The 17,736-nt window shown below is 42.9% G+C and overlaps 1 protein-coding gene across 4 annotated transcripts in view; it reads left to right on the forward strand.

Moving 5' to 3' along the window:
- The window catches only part of ASTN2 (astrotactin 2), a 990,319-nt gene that overhangs the window by 395,903 nt on the left and 576,680 nt on the right, over positions 1-17,736 (forward strand). For all 4 annotated transcript variants that reach the window (XM_053566512.1, XM_053566522.1, XM_053566529.1 and 1 more), the window contains one exon: positions 14,519-14,686. In XM_053566512.1, coding sequence (XP_053422487.1) covers positions 14,519-14,686 — 168 coding nt within the window. The remainder of the gene's footprint in view (positions 1-14,518; positions 14,687-17,736) is intronic.

Below are 17,736 nucleotides of genomic sequence, written 5' to 3' on the forward strand. Positions count from 1 at the left end.
GAAAGTGGAAATGAGTCACAGAGCGAGCCTTTCTTTATAGCGATATACCCAAGCTGATACGTTGTTTAAGCAGAAGCCCTGGCTGTTGTGTTTGCTTTTGCCAGACTGTATTTGAACAAGACAACCTTCCTTTTCGTTTCACAATAAGGTTATCAAACACACGGAAGTAGAAATAGTGTTAGAACAGCTAACATTTATTAAACATGTGTTGGGTACTGTTTTAAGCACTTTACATATATTACCTCATTTATGTTAAAAGTAATTTGAAACAACAGAAATTTAATTTACATCTATTACCTCCCACATTTCTATGAGATTGTTATCTGTGTCTTTATAGCTGAGGGAAGGAGACCCATTTAACTGGATTATTACCACTTAGTGGCAGGACCAGGTCATGAATTCTGGCCGCCTGACTCTACAGTTCTGTTCTTAAACAGTACATTGGACTCTTCCCACTAATATGAAAAAGAAAAGAAAAGCTTCATCATCTAAATGAATTTAACAACAAAAACAAACAAAAAAAATAGCAATTTGACTAGTTCTTTGAAAAAGCAAAATTGCATTAGTTCCTGCTTGGTCTTCCATTTCTCTGGCCTCTGGTAATGCCCATTCCTGTTGTGTAAATTGCGAGAGTAAACCATGGGGGTTGGTCTGGACTCACAAAATCCTGGTTTAGCTCTTTAACTGTGCTCTTTCAGATAATTTAGCTCCCCAGAAAGGACAATTAAGTTTGAAAGCAAAAGAATACACACGCATGGAAAGTCCTATATATCCCCTGGTTGAGCTACATCATCTGCTAAACTGCTCATTCCATCTGAGAACACAACCTGACATATTTTCTGTCTCAGAAACTTCACACATCTTGTTCCCTTTGCAAAGAACATAATTTCACGATCACTAACACCCTCCCTTCTCCACTGAAAAAATATACACGCACACACACCCCTGTGTGCTCACAGCAGCTCAGTCTTTCTCCCAGCGCTCATTCCTATTTGCAATCATATACGTGTTGGTGCATTTAACTGTGTAATGCACAGATTCTACCAAAGATTGTGTACACTCTATATGGCCGAGTGCTGCGTCTTTTTTTATTCCCTGCTGAATATCTGGCACAGAAGTGGTGCTCAACAAACTGGCACTATGAATAAAAATTACATTCCTAAGTTCAGCCCGATCATCAGCCTGCTGAGAAGAAAAGTGGAAGCAGACAAAGTGCGGTGCCTGGAGGGTGGGGCTCTGGGTTTTCGTTCCAGGTTTGTAATGAGGTAACTGTGTGTCACTTGGGCAGGCCCCTGTGACTGCCATTGGTGTCTTTATCTGCGACACAGGAATGAAGTTGCTCCTAGAACCCATATTCACATATGTAGAGCCTAATATCAAATACCAACTCCTCTAGTAAACACTTTTCATTCTTTAAGTTGCTTCTTCCCCAGAATAATCCTACAGGTAGTTACTGTTATTTTTCTCATCTTCTGAAAATGAACATCTGGAGTCGTAAATAGGGTGCTATGTTTGCCACAGCTGATTCATCTTCACGTTGGCATCTTTTAGTGTAGCATTTGGCATTATTTGTCATTCCATCCATTCATTCAAAACTTTTGACCAGTTGCCTGCTAAGTGTCAAACCCTGTCCTGAGAAGTGCCAATTTAAAGAGGAATTAGATACGGATTCTCCTTCAGTAAGCTCGCTATCTTTCTAGGTGGATAAGACATCAGCGTGCCCCACACGGTGCCACATGGTGGGTGCTCAGTGAGTGTATGCTGAACTCAAAAGCATCAGTGGTGACACTCACGGAAGGAAAGGGGTTCATGGACCAGCCCACTGGGACAAAAGAAAGGCAGGCCACTTTGGGGAGAGAGGATCAGGGAAAGAAGAATCTTCCTTCACTTGGGCCTGGGATGATAGGTGTGGTGAGGAGGCACCACAGAATATGGGAATCAAAAGCAAGGGTAGGAGGAAGCAATGTCATTTGCTGCTTTTAGTCAATGGCTGCTTTCCTGACCCAGGGCAAGGCACTGGGTCAGGAAAGAGAGAGAGAGAACATGTTCCTGGTAACTACCTAGAGACAAAGAAAGAAATAACAAGCATTTCCTGTTTGCCTACTAAGTGTTTGACTGACTGAATACTACAATTGTATATATATTCTGCCCTTTGATCCTTCCCAAACCGTCTGAAGTGGGTGATACTGCCATCTTTGTGATCGTAGCAGCAGTACTAATAGCATTATCGTCAGTATTCTAGTTACAGAAGTAATATCCGACTGGATGAAGGAATATGTCCTTTTTCAAATTTCCAGTCCTAGCTTACTGGGTAGATGACTTTTTTTGGTGTTTATCCTTCTAGAATTTGTCTACACTCACACACACACACACACACACACACACACACACCCTGAATGACTCTATTTATATTTGTTTGTTTATTTCAAACCTGAGATAAGTTTCTGCCTATTTTGGCTAACTTAATTTCCTCAAGAACCACAGACATCACAATGTGCCATTACACCTAGGAGTATCTAGTGGGTGTTGTGGTCCCATTTTATAAAAGATGAGCCTCAAGGCTCACAAAGTCAGGTCCTAGGTACAAAGTCCATCAGGTGGTAAATAGCTGGGCTGGGGCTTGCCCATAGGCCCATCTGGCTCCAGAGTCTGGTTCCCTCAGCTAAACTCTATCAACTCCCTCTGGTAACAGAGTGGAGGGATTCACATGTGTTCTACCAGAAGTATGGACCTCGGCCACCCCATGCCTTCTTTGAGCCCCAGAGCCTCCATTTGAGCCTCCAATAAAAACCTTACCCTTGTTCTCCTTCCCTTTCCCAGAATTCCTAGTAGGGCTTGGCTGTTGACAGGTTGGTTGCTGAGAGCACTATGCTGTGGCTAAGCTGTGGATGTGCTTTATTATGTTGCCCCAGGTATCAATATTATATATTGAGGCAGCTGTTCTCATCTGTGCCAGACAATAAAATCTGTTTCATCAACATAACTGTTGAAACCTCTGATTTTTGGAAGCTTTGCCCCATATAGTCCTTTGTAGCATCATAAAACAATTAGATTTAGGCTTAGCATTAATTTGAGTTATTGTCCAGTTTCCAGAAAATATCTCCTGGAAATGTCATAAGGATGTATTACATGTCTTTGGAGATATTAAGTATTGAATTACAATATTATGTAACCATCCTCCTTCCATTTTTGCTTTTTTTTTTCTTTCTCTCTCTCTTTCAGCATAGTGTGATTTATGTTTCAGCCACCACCATGAGAAGCTCAGTATTTAGAGAAATAGCCAGAGATGAATGTTGACAGAAGCAAAAAAAAAAAAGGAAAGAAAAAAACCCACAACAGACAAAAATCCTATTAGTGTGGATAGATTTTCCTTGAAGTGAGAAGGATGTGAGACAGCCTGGTGTTACAGAGCTCTGGATTCAGAGACAGGCAGACTGAATTCTCATTTTCAATCATCAAATTCGTAGCTGTACAATTTGGGACACATTTCTTTAATCTCCTATAACCTCAATCTCCTTATCTGTAAAATGGGAATGAAATACCTATGCACTAGAGGTATTTCTAAGTTCAAGTAGATTAAAAACAGCAGCTGTAAGAAAAACTCCCATTTGGGGGTGGCGCCTGTGGCTCAGTGAGTAGGGCGCCGGCCCCATATGCCGAGGGTGGAGGGTTCAAACCCAGCCCCGGCCAAACTGCAACAAGAAAATAGCCGGGCGTTGTGGCGGGCGCCTGTAGTCCCAGCTGCTCGGGAGTCTGAGGCAAGAGAATCGCGTAAGCCCAAGAGTTGGAGGTTGCTGTGAGCCGTGTGACGCCACGGCACTCTACCCGAGGGCGGTACAGTGAGACTCTGTCTCTACAAAAAAAAAAAAAAAAAAAAGAAAAACTCCCATTTGGTAAGTGCATACATTCTATGAGAGAGGCACACACAGTCACATTTGATACCAATGCAAATTCTCAAAGATAAGCCACCCTCTTTTGGATGAGGTAGCTGAGGGAAGAAATACTGAGTGATTCCCAGGGTCACTGAAATGGTGAGTGATGGGGCACGTTTTATGGCAAATATCTTAATCTTTTTTTATTAATATGCAGGTACATATGATTAGGTTACATTGTTTGCGTTTGTAAGGTAAAGTCCACGTTGCCGTCGGGTCCTTCACCCAGAAAGTGTGCAGTATACTCCTACGTTGTACCTGTTCTGTGGGAGCTTACAGAGCCCCCTTCTTCCCTCCTCCCCTCCTTGAATTTAACTTTCCTCTCTCGTGTGGACCTGTAGTTGTTGCTCTACTAGCTGCAGCATGGTACTGAGCTCACGGCACATGGGATGCTTGCTGTTCCATTCATGTCTCAAGAAAGAACCTTTTGAATCCAGGCGTTCACACCTGAAGGTCTGGAGGGTAGAAGCCAAGATATCTAGAGAAAAGGACTGGGCGCACACACATGCAAACGCACGCACACACACGCACACATGCACAGACTCATGAGAGAGACAAAGCAGGCAGGTCCTGGGCCTCATTTGGTCGGCTGGCATCAAGCTCACAGTGCAGCGGGGAAGCAGATCTAGGGAGGAATTGCTAACATGGTTATTCTTAGTGCTCACACTTGTGAGCTGTCTTTGCCAAACAGTGCCAATCTAATGTGTCTGCAGATTCCTTGGAAAAGGCAGAAAGAAACTCTGATAGAAAAGGGGAGGAGATACATTCTCATGAGGCAGGGAACTTGGTTAAGCTGCTGGATCCCAGAGGCTACAAGGAGCATTTGTTCATTTGCTAATTCACTCTGCCCTTCAACTCCAAACCAAACCTGATATTATCAGCCATACCTCTAAGGCCCCTGCGATGTTTTCTCACTCTTGTAACACATCTTCAGGTAGGATCCCTCATTGCTGCCCTCCCTGCCTAACTCAGCCTGAGATGGCCTGCCGATCAGGGAAGCTGCTGGGATAAGCTATATATGAGCTACAAGAAACGAAGTATAACCCAGGTAGGATTTCTTTTGGACCTAAGATCAGTGTTTCTTAATTCAACATGGTGGACAGTTGCTTCCAAAATCCAAAGATCATTTAGCTCTCACTTCCTGATTCTGAAAAATATCTTTTCTGTCAGAGCAAGGTGGTATTTCTTTTACAAAATGAAACAGTCTGGCTGTGTCATAGGTAGGGCCACCATGTTGCACAATTTCAGGAGGTACCATGTACACTGGAGATAATTATTCATAGAACCATCTGTGCTTATATGTCTACACACATGTGTGTGCATATATATGGGACACACAATTATCTAATTGTATGTGTGCATGTAAAAGACACAGTGATGTGTATTGTATATATGGATAGATACACAATTATAAACAGAATGCAGAGTATAACGTAGGGCCCTAGCCAAGGATTGTACTATCCATGGGCAATTCAAATGAATTTTATTTAATGGGCATACAAGCTCTATGAAGTACATAATATTCCCATTGTGCAGGTAAGGAATAAGAAGAGGCTTTCAAGACTAAATGATTTGTTCCAGAATCACACAGGGACTCAGTGTCTGGACCTGGATTTGATCTGTCCCTGTTTGACGCCTTGCAAAGCTCCTGTCTAAGCTCGTGTCTCACTTGGGAAACTGTGTGAGAGGGAGATTTTTCAGTATTAGGAAGTCAGAGCTGAATGATCTTTGGGTTTGAAGAGCAATTATCCATCATGTTCATTCAAGAGATGCTGACCTTAGATCAAAAAGAAATCCAACATTGACATTGGGTCTGATGCCTAAATTCCCAATGAAGTAATGAAGAAAGTTTTGGGCTTTTAAAAAAGAAAAGAAATAAAATATTCAATTAAAAGTAAATAGCTTCTTTCAAACTTTAACCAATGTTCTTTAAAAAATTAAATGAGTGGAAGAAAAATGGGAAGCATTTCATGACTTTGTTCTTTTCCCTTTGCTTAGCTTGGTTCCAAATTGTTGTATCCCTGGGGTAGAAAATACTTTTTTGAAATGTCAAAACTTCAAACCTCTTTTGTCCAGACTCAAATTCCCCTAGCTCAACTTTGAAGCAAGAGCATGGGTACATAAAGGCATGTAGAATTCTGTGGCAATCTGTTTTTAGCCAGACTTTGATCATAATTTGAGGTGGAAGCATCAGAAAACGGTAGAAATACTTTGCAGTGAATTTGGGCATGTGCTTCACTGAGACCTCCATTTGGGGAGATAGATGGGCATTTTGATACAGCTTTATTTGGAGACAGCTATTTTTTTTTTAGCACAGAACATCCCAAATCCCAGTGGCCTGTTCATATCCACACTCCTTTTTTCTGGGATATCTAGTGATGGGCTTGTCAATGGAATGGAATGGGACATACCATGAGCCTCTCAAGGTTATTAGCATTTCCTATGCCCAGTGAGGGAGCTCTGGCTTCATGACAACTCAGCGTCCACAGGATCCATTCTTCATTGTCAGTGGGAAACTTGGAACAAACCTGAGCTAGAAGTCACAGCTGTTGGGTTCTGGTCTGGCCCTGACACTTTCCAGCTGCAGGGAAAGTCAATTGACGTCTCTTATCCTCACCTCCCTCATATCACCAAGAGGTTGGGAGTCACCAAGTGTTAAGTTCTAGTTGTGATATGTCACTAATCCCAGTGGGATCTTGGGCACATCCCTTTCCTTTCATGGACCTCAGTTTCCTTATCTCTATATAAAGAGAGTCTGATGAGAACATGCATCTCAGTGAGACACCCCATGGGGTAAATATTGTTTGGTGGGGGGGGTTAAAAAAATCTTTTTATGTACGGTATAGAAACAGTACATGAAGAACATGAGAAGGTATGTGGAATTAAGATTTCTTAGGCCAGTAGTAGTTGGTGGGGGGTAAGTCTTTAAAAGGCTCCTTAGGGAGTGATAAAGACAAAAAACTATGGTTGAGAACTTTGGACTAGAGGGATGCAAAGTTTTTCTGATATTCTTTAAAGTTATATATAACCATCATAGCATCATAAAATTCTGGTCTGTTGTATGATTATTCCTGGAAGATCCCAATTTTAACCAAGCTTCTGTCTTCTTCAGTGCTTGAATAAATAGTGTTTTCATATAAAATTAATAGAAGAAAGAGGTCAACTCTCTTTAAAATAGCCATGGGAACTTATTGGTGTTTTCTTAGCTTCCTTCTCCCCCTATCATTGGCGTCTCACTCACACGCTTTGTATGTATTATAATCCCTCTGTCCATCCAGATCACACAGCATATTGGGTTTCTGTGGAGTAAATGAAAATAGCTCAGGTCAGACTAGGGTTTTTATCCTGAGCTCCAGGAACCTCCTCTGAGGGGTCCAGATAGAGCTGTATGTCACTCATTAGCACCCCTTTCAATACCGTGCATTTGGTTTTATACACTTTAAAAGTTTATTCTGAGAAGTTATCCATAGGGATCCTTAGCACAAAATAAAGGTTAAGAAATGGAGAAGTTGGCGGGCTTAAGAGATATTTGTTATCAAATAAGACAGAGGAGTGTAGTCCTTTGCCAGGGCTGCCATAACAAAGCAATAGAAGTGAGTTTCCTCGGAGTTCTGCAAGCAAGAAATCTGGGGTCAGGTGTTGGCAGGGTTGGTCTCTCGTCTGGCCTCTCTTCTTGGCTCATGAATGGTTGTCCTTGCCCTGTGTCCTCTCAGGGTCTTTTCTTTCTGTTCATCAATCCCTAATCTCTTTTTGTATGAGAACAGCAGTCATACAGAATTAGGGCTTCCATTAGTTAACCTTAATTACAATTACCTCTTTAAAAACCCTATCTTCAAATACAGCCATGTTTTAAGAAATTTTCTAAGACATTGGATCTTAGGACTGAGACATACAAATTTGGGGGAGGGGACATAATGTAATCTGTAGTGGGTAGAGATCATACAGAGGAAGAGGAGAAGGTTGATCCAAGGCAAAGGAAAAAGAACTATGAGAGCTAGATGGGGAAGATCAGAAGCGGAAGTCAGCGGGGTGACTGGCTGAGGACTATCTCAGACCCTTGTACCAGAACCATCGCACACCAAGATCCTCGGCAGGGCTTCTGCTCAGAGACTGGTTGTTACCAGCAAGTTGTCTCTGCCCACTTTTACAAACCCTCAAACTTGTTTATAACCTTATTTTTGAAGTTTGGTCACCCATTGCCTCAGTAGTTTGCAGTTGGTGGTAGGAGAAAGAATAGATTCAAGGCTGACTTAGAACCTTGGAGCTCTGTGCACTAGGGAAAGGGGCAGGAACGATGCACTCTTCATGGTCTAGTGGACAGTAGATTCGGTCCTCATCTCTGAGTTTGCTTTTCAACCTGTTTTAAGGAAAGACATTTCTCCCAGGTCCAAAAGACCCTGACGGATAGGATCTGGGGTATACGTGACAGAAAGAAGGAAAGGAATCTTTACTTATACTCAAAGGTGGGGAGGGGGACCAAACTAAATACTTGGGGCCAACATAGTTCCTGTGCTTTATTTGTGGAAGCCACCTTTCAGCCATGCCATCTGTCATCCCTGTGCTCACCATGTACCGCTGTGACCAGAACCTTCTTTTGAAATCTCCTAGCCATGTTCTCAGAGGCCTGTCTCGTGATTTGAGGTGTAATGAAAGGGATTTGCAGCTGCTGTCTGGCTCTCCAGGCAATTTTGTCTGGTGATACCTCCTTCTGTGGTATTTTTAGTCCTCATCCATAGCTTTCTGTTTCTTTAGGGGCTGATGTGCTGCTAGGTTTTGAGAGAATACTACTGAGTGGCCTGAGCTCCCCAGCTCCCTCCTGATGGTGCTGCACAATTACAGAAGCAGCCTTATAATCAATGTAATTGGATATCAGAGTTAATGAGGACCTCCGTGCCCGTGCAGTCCCCTGAGCAACATCGGGCTTCAGACACTAGATAAGGGAATGATTGGGCTGAACTGAAAATCCATTTGCCTAATTAGATGATGTATATTCCCACAAGCCAGTGAGAGAAAAAAATATATATATTTAAAAATAAGGAAACATGACATTTTGAAGTTGAGATTTTGGCAGAAATTTATTTCAGAGTCATTGCTTTCTGAGGAGATCTATCTGAGTATAGAAAAGAACCTCAGAGTACTCAGAAAAGGGCTGGGGGAGAATTTTAATCTAAAGCCAAAAAAATTAATAAAATAAAACAAGGATCCAAAAGAAAACTAGAAACATATGAGGCACATGGAATAATGCATTTTTATTTCTTTCTCACGTAGTTTTTATTCTCAAAGCAATGTTAGCATTTATTTAGAGAGCACTTGTTGGCCTCGGTGCTCTCTCTCTCTCCCCACACACCCACCCCTCACCGTGTTGAGAATCTCCGCTACACACTGCAATATAGTGATGGCGGAAGTTAAAATGAAGCCTAGTCTTTGCCTTCAGGAGGTGCACAATCTGGATGGAAGAATGAGGGGCAGGGTTGAGGGATCAAGCACTCACCCTTTGCTTCAGCTTCCCCATGTCTGGCCTTTCTTCCCAAACTATAAATTCTCAGTAGACAGACACCATGTTTTGTTCAACCAGAGCCTGAGACAGAACTTGGCAAGTAGTAATATATAAATTAATGAATTAGTCGATTAATTAATGAATCTATACCATGCGTATAATAGATGCTAGTTGAGTAGAATGTCTCATGAGTATTAAAGAGACTAACAGATGTTCAAGCCAGGTTAAGAGTGGGGCCTCCAGGAGTAAATACCACACAGGGTCCATGTTTCCGTAACCTTGACCTTTGCCCAGTTCGTTCTCCTTTACCTTTTTCAAGGTCAAGCTTAAAAGCCAACGCTTCAAAAATTCCTCTCTCAGCCCCTTCTTTTCCTCCCCTGTCAAGGTGTCTAAAGACAATGCCTGTTTCTTTCAAGGAGGTCTTACCACATTTTAGATTATATTAAGGATGTCTGTACAGACGTGATCTTCCTTATTTAGTCCATAATTTTCTTGATGTCTTTAGCTCATTTCTCCGTCTAAAGAGTGCTCTCTAAATAAATGCTAACATTTCTTTGGGAATTAAACCTATATGGGAAAGAAATAAAAATGCATTACTCCACATCTGTTGTTTTACACAGGAAGGAGCTTAATAAATGTTAGTTAAGTGAACACATTTAGCATAAAGACACTTCTTTCTGTTATCTGATTTGTTAACTCTCTGCCACATATCCTCACCCCTTCTCCCTGAGTCCCTCTACTTGAGTTACCTCCATCACCAACCCATGGAGTACACAAGAGCTCAGGGGCCATGACAGGGAAGTTCAGGTTTTAGTTTGGAACTGGGGAGACTCTAGAGCTAGTCTTATATTCTGGCCCTCATAGAATGACAAAAACATTAAAATATGTGATAAATGTGGAGCTATTTCTGCTCCCAATCCCATGATGAAGTAAGCCGAACTTCCCTCTAGTCAAACCTGGGGACTCTGATTTTGTTAATGCGTCTGACACTAAACTCCTAGTATGCACCAGGCATTTGGCTGAGAGCTAGCTAGTTAAGGCCTGACCTCTTCCTGTAGGAAACCACACTCCACCAGAGAAAGCAAAGGCCCCCCAGCACTACACAATATATACAGAAGAGGAATGCAGAGACTACCAGAGGAGGAGGGGAAGGACCCCAGAAAGCAACCCAACCAAAACCTCCGTTTCCCAAGACACCATGGCATAATGTGCAGGTCTCAGCTTTAGAAGCTGAAAACCTCGTTTCAGTTTCCACTTTGTCTGCTATGTGCACATCTGGCCATATCAGTTTCTCTCTGAAGTTCCTGTTGTCCTCTGTAAAGTGGTAAAATAACTGCTGCAAGGCTGTTGTAAGGATTAGGTGAGTGGAATGTGTAACACAGTCAAACCGGAGATGGACAGAGAGGGCATTCAAAGGACAGCAGCTCCCTTCTGCTGTTAAACCAACTATATAATTCTGTACAGTATCTGTGTAAAGAAGTTAAGAGTAACCTGCTGTCTTAGCTTGTGCAGACCTCTGTAAGAGCAGAAATTTACTTCTCACAGTTCTGGAGGCTATAGATTACAAGATCAGGGTTCTACAAATGAGGTAAGGGAGTATTTCCTTATTCATCCATGGCCATCTTCTTGCCCTGTCCTCACGTGGAAGAAGAAGGCATGAGGGAGCTTTCTTGTAAGGGTACTAATCTCATTCATGAAGCCTCATTCATGGCATAATCAGCCCTCAAAGACTCTGCCTCTGGATACCTTCTCCTTGGGGATGAAGTTTCAACCTATGAATCTAAGAAGCGGGGACACAAACATCCGGTCTGTTATACCTGCCTTCAAACCAGTCCCTTTCAAAAAGACTCGTGTTTCTCATATTGGAGAGATATCTGTTAACTGGTATTGCATTTAGAACTTTCCAATTTGTAAGAAATCCCAATAACAACCAAAATTGCTCCTGTTAGTTGATAGGTCACAATGAACATTAGGAGGTTGCACCCAGATCTCCAGTAAACCCCCAGCCACTTGTTCTCCTAACTGCCAGGAGCGTTCATGGTTGGCCCCTGTCAGCAGAGTCCTTCTTAAAGAAATGACTGCCATTGAAAAGGCCACTTCATTCAAGGTTTTGTTCCCTCCCCAGGGATAGCCCATAGCCTATGACTGGTTAATGTGGCGTGGGGGAGCGGGTACAAAGACCTGATACCCCTGTCTTGATTTGTAACAACTGAAGTACCAGCTCCACGCGGATCAGCTGGGGCTTTACTGCAGCTGAAAACCTCATTTCAGAAATTTGACTTCTGCCTCTACCCAATTTCACTTTGGTCATTCTCTTCTAAGAATTGGCCTCCCAACACCTCCCGCAGGCCAGTGTCTGCCTGTGGTTCTGCTTCCTGATGATTCTGACCTAAGACAAACCCACTGTGCTATTTAATCTGTGCATCAACCCCAGGAAAGGGAAACTGGTATCTATACTTTTGAGTCAACTGAGGCTTTATTTTGCTGCCCCGGTTGCAGAGCTAGTAAGTGACAGGGTAGAATCTGAACTCATATTTTGTTCATTCTGTTCTCTTTATCACTGCACTGTGGAACTTCCCTAAGTACTAAGATTAACCACACTCAGCCCTGGAACACAATTCAATATCCATCTTTCAGTCTTTAGTGAGAATAAATACAAGAATTATCCCTTTAAACAGCATGACTGTGCTTTTTAAAAGAAAAATCTGTAGCTGATACTGATGCTCAGTGCCTTGCCCAAGGACCCATGTGACATGTTTCTGCCCGGGCTTATTTCCAGGGAGGGGAAATATGGCTTTGCAGATATATTTGAATACCTTTTCTTGCCAGAAATTTGAAATATGGAATCCAACAGACTCCTTCCTTTTTTCGCTGTAGCTGCCAAGGACTTTAGGGCCGACATCGAACGTGGTCATTTACTTACTCAGAGCCTGGTACGATCTACTTCTTATTTCACAGACACCTTTTGCACTGAAGCCCATGTTGACCACTGTGCCTTTAGTTAGGTGCTCACTTGATGGGGTGGTAGAAATCATCATTTGTATAAGTTAGAGAAGATAATCATTGCTGGCTGTGCTCTTACCCTTTTCAGAGAAGCTTCTCCACCCACAACCTCTGATGCTCAGGGAGCCAGGTATGGTCGGATATGATCCCACCTGCCAGGCCACTGCCCATTGGACCATACCTGGGCACCATGCAAATCTATCTCTCTCTGGACATAAGCCAAGATGAGTCCACCCACAGGTCAGCCAGCAGAGTGTGAGATACGATGCTTGTTAACTGAGTCCTTCTTTGGAGATTTTGAATTGCATACAAGGAAGGATTTTTTTTTTTTTTTTTGGTTGATAATGAAGTAGAGAGAGGCTGACATAGAGGCAAGAGCTGAGTCATGTAAATTATGAAACACAATTTAAAATCTGCTGCTGCTGCCATGAATCTAGACCCATTCTTCCAGTCCAGTATTGTAAAGTCTGGTCCTGTTTGGATGCATTATTTTTCCCCATGAAATTCTACCTTTACTTTGCATTATGGCTACATATGTATATACACTCACCATTTACATCCTATGTGCAGACATTATCAATGGGCTTATTTTTCTTTCCTCCTAAAAAAAGTGTGTGTACATGTGTGTGTGTACATGTGCACGTGTGTAGAGTATGAGTATGTATGTATATGCTATATACATATATATGGGATACATTAATACATATGTGTTATCTTCATTAATTCACGATGCCCCTCATTAATCCATATATATATATTATATATATAACACACACATACATATGCAAAGGGTGACAAAATGTACACATATTTTAAGGAAAACACTGTATTAAAATTGTAATATTCAATATCTACTGATATTATTTGTTATCCTTTATATAGTATCTTGGATCTCTTGTAATTGCAGAAGTCAAACGGGATTTGACTATTACGATCTCAATAGTTTTTTCCTTTCCCAGAATGTGCATACATTTTTTGCCACCCTCTGCATATATATGAAAGGGGCATTTCAAAGCAAACATTGCAAATACTAGTCGATACAAGCGTTCTAGAAGTAACCTCAGCCATCGTTGAAAAATGGTTGATTATGATAAAAGTCTGAATTTCCAGTCTCTCTGAGGAAAATCTGAAGAGGTTGTACCTCTGGCCTTTAGTTCCATGTAGAAAGGGTTGTCTGCAGCTGGGTCCCCTGCTGCCCCACCGGTATCCCAGTGTCCACTGTACCCCAAAGCCCTCCTCTCCCTGTTGTTTCTCAGTATCAAGGCATATTTATTTTTGTATTCTGTGGGCGCTGCCTTCTTCCTTAGAGGTGCTGGGCATTTCTTTGAAAATCCCTCTTCGTCTCCGTCTCTGACTTTCTGTGTCTTTCTCTCTGTTAATCTCTACCTCCACCGCGATCTCTCTGGAAATACACTTGATCTCAGCCAAAAGAAGCAAGAGAAGCAATGACCTCTCTGAAAATAAAAAAAAAAGGAGAAAACATAGCACAAGGGAGGCCAACAGGCCTGGATGCTATTTTCCTTACACCCCGCCAATCTCTCCCTTTCTCACCTGCCTAACCCCTGGGGACATCAGTGATGCCTGTTCCAAGGGGAATGCCTTGGAGACACAGACATTAGCTTTTTTCATTTCTTTTGGAATTTAATATTTAATCATTCTTTACTGGAACTATTTAGGTACTAGCTAAATATTTTATCTATATTAAAGTGATTCTGTGAGGCAAGTTCTGTTAATATTTCCATTTACAGAAGAAGTAACTAAGTCCGGGGACCACAGGAGAGTGATTTGCCCAAAATCCATGCCTCATTAGGACAGATTTAGGATTTGAATTCACTTCCCCCTTCTCTCTTAAGAGCCTACTGTTTACCACCAGGCTGAACTCTTTCATTTCTGATTTGTCTGCCTCTATTGGCTTCTGACACTGTGACTCGTACATTTTAAATGCCCTGTAAATGCCTGTAAACAAGGGAGACCAGGTGTCCTGGGGGGCATGGCTCCTGTACACCTCTGTGTGTTCCTGCAGCATTAGCAGTGAGACCCTGAAAGTGGAGAGAAAGTAGCTCTCTTTCTCTCTGTTCCCCCACAGGGAGCAGCTTCGTGGTGAGTGAGGGGAGCTACCTGGACATCTCTGACTGGTTAAACCCGGCCAAGCTGTCCCTGTATTACCAGATCAACGCCACCTCCCCATGGGTGCGGGACCTCTGTGGACAGAGGACGACAGATGCCTGTGAGCAGCTCTGCGACCCAGAGACTGGTGAGCCATGGAGGGTAGGGCTGGGGGTAGAGGGAGGGAGAGGGCGGGTTAAGGAGGGTTTGTGTTCCCTCTGCCCGAGGAACGTGGATTCTGAGCCAGTGATGAGGGGCTTGTTGTGAAGGTGCGTCACTCTAATTGATGCTGGACTATGTGCTGCCATTGCTTGTCCAGGGAGGAGATTCTCAGAGAGCCACAGAATCTCCAAGTTGGGAAGGACTTCAGAGGACATCTAGTCCATTTCTAGCAAAGGAAAGTGTCTGAATGTCCTCAGACATCCATTAGGGAAGATCCTGTTTGCCTCATACTAGCTGGGTGTTCTTTACAACACACTGCCTATCTCTGAGTACCAAAGAAAGAAAATAGCACCTAACTGGTGAGCCCGTTCTTAGGATTAAATTCACAGAAAGCTCCTAGCGTATTCATGTATTCATTCACTCAACAGGTATTTCTTGAGTGGCTGGACTGAAGTTTAATTATTAGGGACATAGCAGTCAACAAAATAGGCAAAATCTCTTCCCTCTCATGAAGCTTAGGTTCTATGGTGGAGACTCTGGAATATGGTAGCCACTAGCCACAGTGGCTATTTATTTTAAATTAACTAGAAATAAATGCAATTGAATATTAATATTCCCAGTCACACTACCCAGATTTTAAGTCATAGCCAGCCGTGACTGGCGGTCACCTTATTGGACAACACAAATTTAGAATATTTCCATTATTCTGGAAAGTTCTGTTGAATGGAGCAGCAATACACAGATAACCAGATGAGTATATGGAGTCTGTCCAGTGACGTTAAATGCTGGTGTTGGAGGAAGTCCAGAGCACATGGAGTGCTCAGCTGGAGTGTGGGTGGAGTTGTCACTATGTACATAGAGTTGTCAGGGAAAATCTCTCTGAGAAGATGACATTTGAACAGACACCTTAAGACAGGAATAGAAGGAGCTGTGTCAGTATCTGAGGAAGCACGTCCTAGGCAGGAGAACCTTGGGGGTCAGTGCCTGGGCAGGAGCACACAATGTTTTGCTTAGCACCAGTGGGAAGACTAGGTTAGCGGAGGGGAGTGAGAGTGAAGAGGAGGAGGACGTGAACTCTGGGAAGCAGAAGGCTGGGCTGGGGCAGTACCTTGGCCCCTGGTACAAGATGGTTTAGACTTTGGATTTTACTCTGAGTGAGATGGGAAGTCATCCAAAGGTTCTGACCAAAGGAACAACAGGGCCTGACTTGCATTTTAGCAGGCTGCCGTGGAGTGAGTCCATTTAGGAGTTGTTTAAGGGGCTTATTTCTCTCATCCAGGCAAGAGTTAGTAGTGGCTTGGACCATGGGGGCAAGGGGAGAAGATGGTGAGAAATTATGAGATTCCAGGTGTATTTAGAGTACAGTCTTAACAGACTTTGTTATTGGATATGGGATGTGAAAAACAGAGTAGGGTCAAAGATGATGCCAGTTGTTCAGCTGAACAGTGGGACAGGTCGGCTTCTCATGCACTGAGCCAAGGGATGCTGAGGGAGGGTCCGGGCTGGATGAGGATGATGCATATTTGGGTCCTGTCTTGAGAGCCCCCAGCTAAACCTGGGTTCCAATACCAGTGTAGCCAGCAACCCTGCTGTAGTGGGCAGTGAAGGGGAGCTGGTGTGGGTGTTTACAGAGTGTCTTTCATAAGATACTTTTTTATCTGGGGCATGGCCTAATTCTTGGATATCTAACCCACTACCAGGAGTCCCTTACATGGGAAACTTATTTATCCTGGAAGGCACCCTTGTCACTCTTTTCTAACCTGTGTCCTGTTCATTCCTGCCTGACCATCACGCTGCAGCCTGTCCTTGTGTTCTCACCACATCCCAGGTCTGGGTGTCCCCTGGTCCTTAAGATGAAAGGCACAAATTCAATATGATCCAAAGATATGAAACAAATCCAAAGATATAAGTTACAGAACTCAGCTTAGGTGGACAGTCCTCTGTCCCCAAGCCACAGGAGGCAGGAATGAAGAGGGAAGCTAGCAGTATATATAGTGGAGAATAGGATTACTTAAAGTTCATGGAAAAATATCTGAATGGTCTCTTTATAGGAAATTCAGCAGGTAGTCTAGTCTGCTAGGTAGAAAAGATGCTGTGGCCACTGGCTGGGGCCATTCTGGTGGTGTTCTAATGCCTCAGCTGCTGCTGTGTTGACACAACCTTTGCTTCCATTATAAGCAGATATATGGATCGACCACTTTGTGGAACTGGAAGGAGGTGTATAACTAGAAGCTATGTCAAGGGTGACAAGCCCTGCTTCTATTAGAAAAAAGTTTAAGCTCTATTGAAAATGAGTGCCAAGGCAATAGAAACTTATAAGAATTTCTTACAGGTCCATAACTCAAATTCAAAGAAGAGGTGTTGGCTGGAGATAGAAATTAACTATCCAGCATCTAGGTGGTATTCAAACCCATGAGGCACTGTCTTATTTATATTAAATGCTCAGTAAGTGGACAGGATCTTGTTCATAACTGGTGCTCAGTAATTGATAATTATGATATTTCACAAATAGGGGGATGGGATGTAGAGAGAGAAAGGGACCTGCCAAGGTTACAAAGGAAGTTAGAAGAGGAGCCAAGATTAGAACTGTGCTTCTCTTCAGTCCTGGTCCTCTGCTCTTCCCTACAATTCATACTGGTCTCTTTCCTCCGGAGCTTCATCTCTGTCTTCATTCACAAGAGGATGACCAGCTTGCACAGATACCATGATAATAGACTCTTGTAGAGGAGAGCAGAGGTCTCAGTGCTCTGTACAGTAGCCTGGGTCAAGGGGCTGCTTCCTCTATCCAATTATTTTTCTACTTCTTAATGGAGCACCTGTTCAGAAGTAAGGAGAGGGATTCTCCAGGCTAACTCTTGTGTCTTTGGAGGTCAGGATTTGCCTTTGTAGCCACCACTTCCTCTTATTCTATAGTCAAGAGCCTATTCAGAATGCATTTTTGCAGCCTCTAAATACACCAATCGGGGAAGCTGTTTGGAAAATGCAGTGAAGCTCTTGTATGGCATGTGACCAGGCAGCTGAAGCTTCTTTCTCTTA

Source organism: Nycticebus coucang, chromosome 2 (assembly GCF_027406575.1).
Source record: "Nycticebus coucang isolate mNycCou1 chromosome 2, mNycCou1.pri, whole genome shotgun sequence".
NCBI classification, from domain to species: domain Eukaryota; kingdom Metazoa; phylum Chordata; class Mammalia; order Primates; family Lorisidae; genus Nycticebus; species Nycticebus coucang.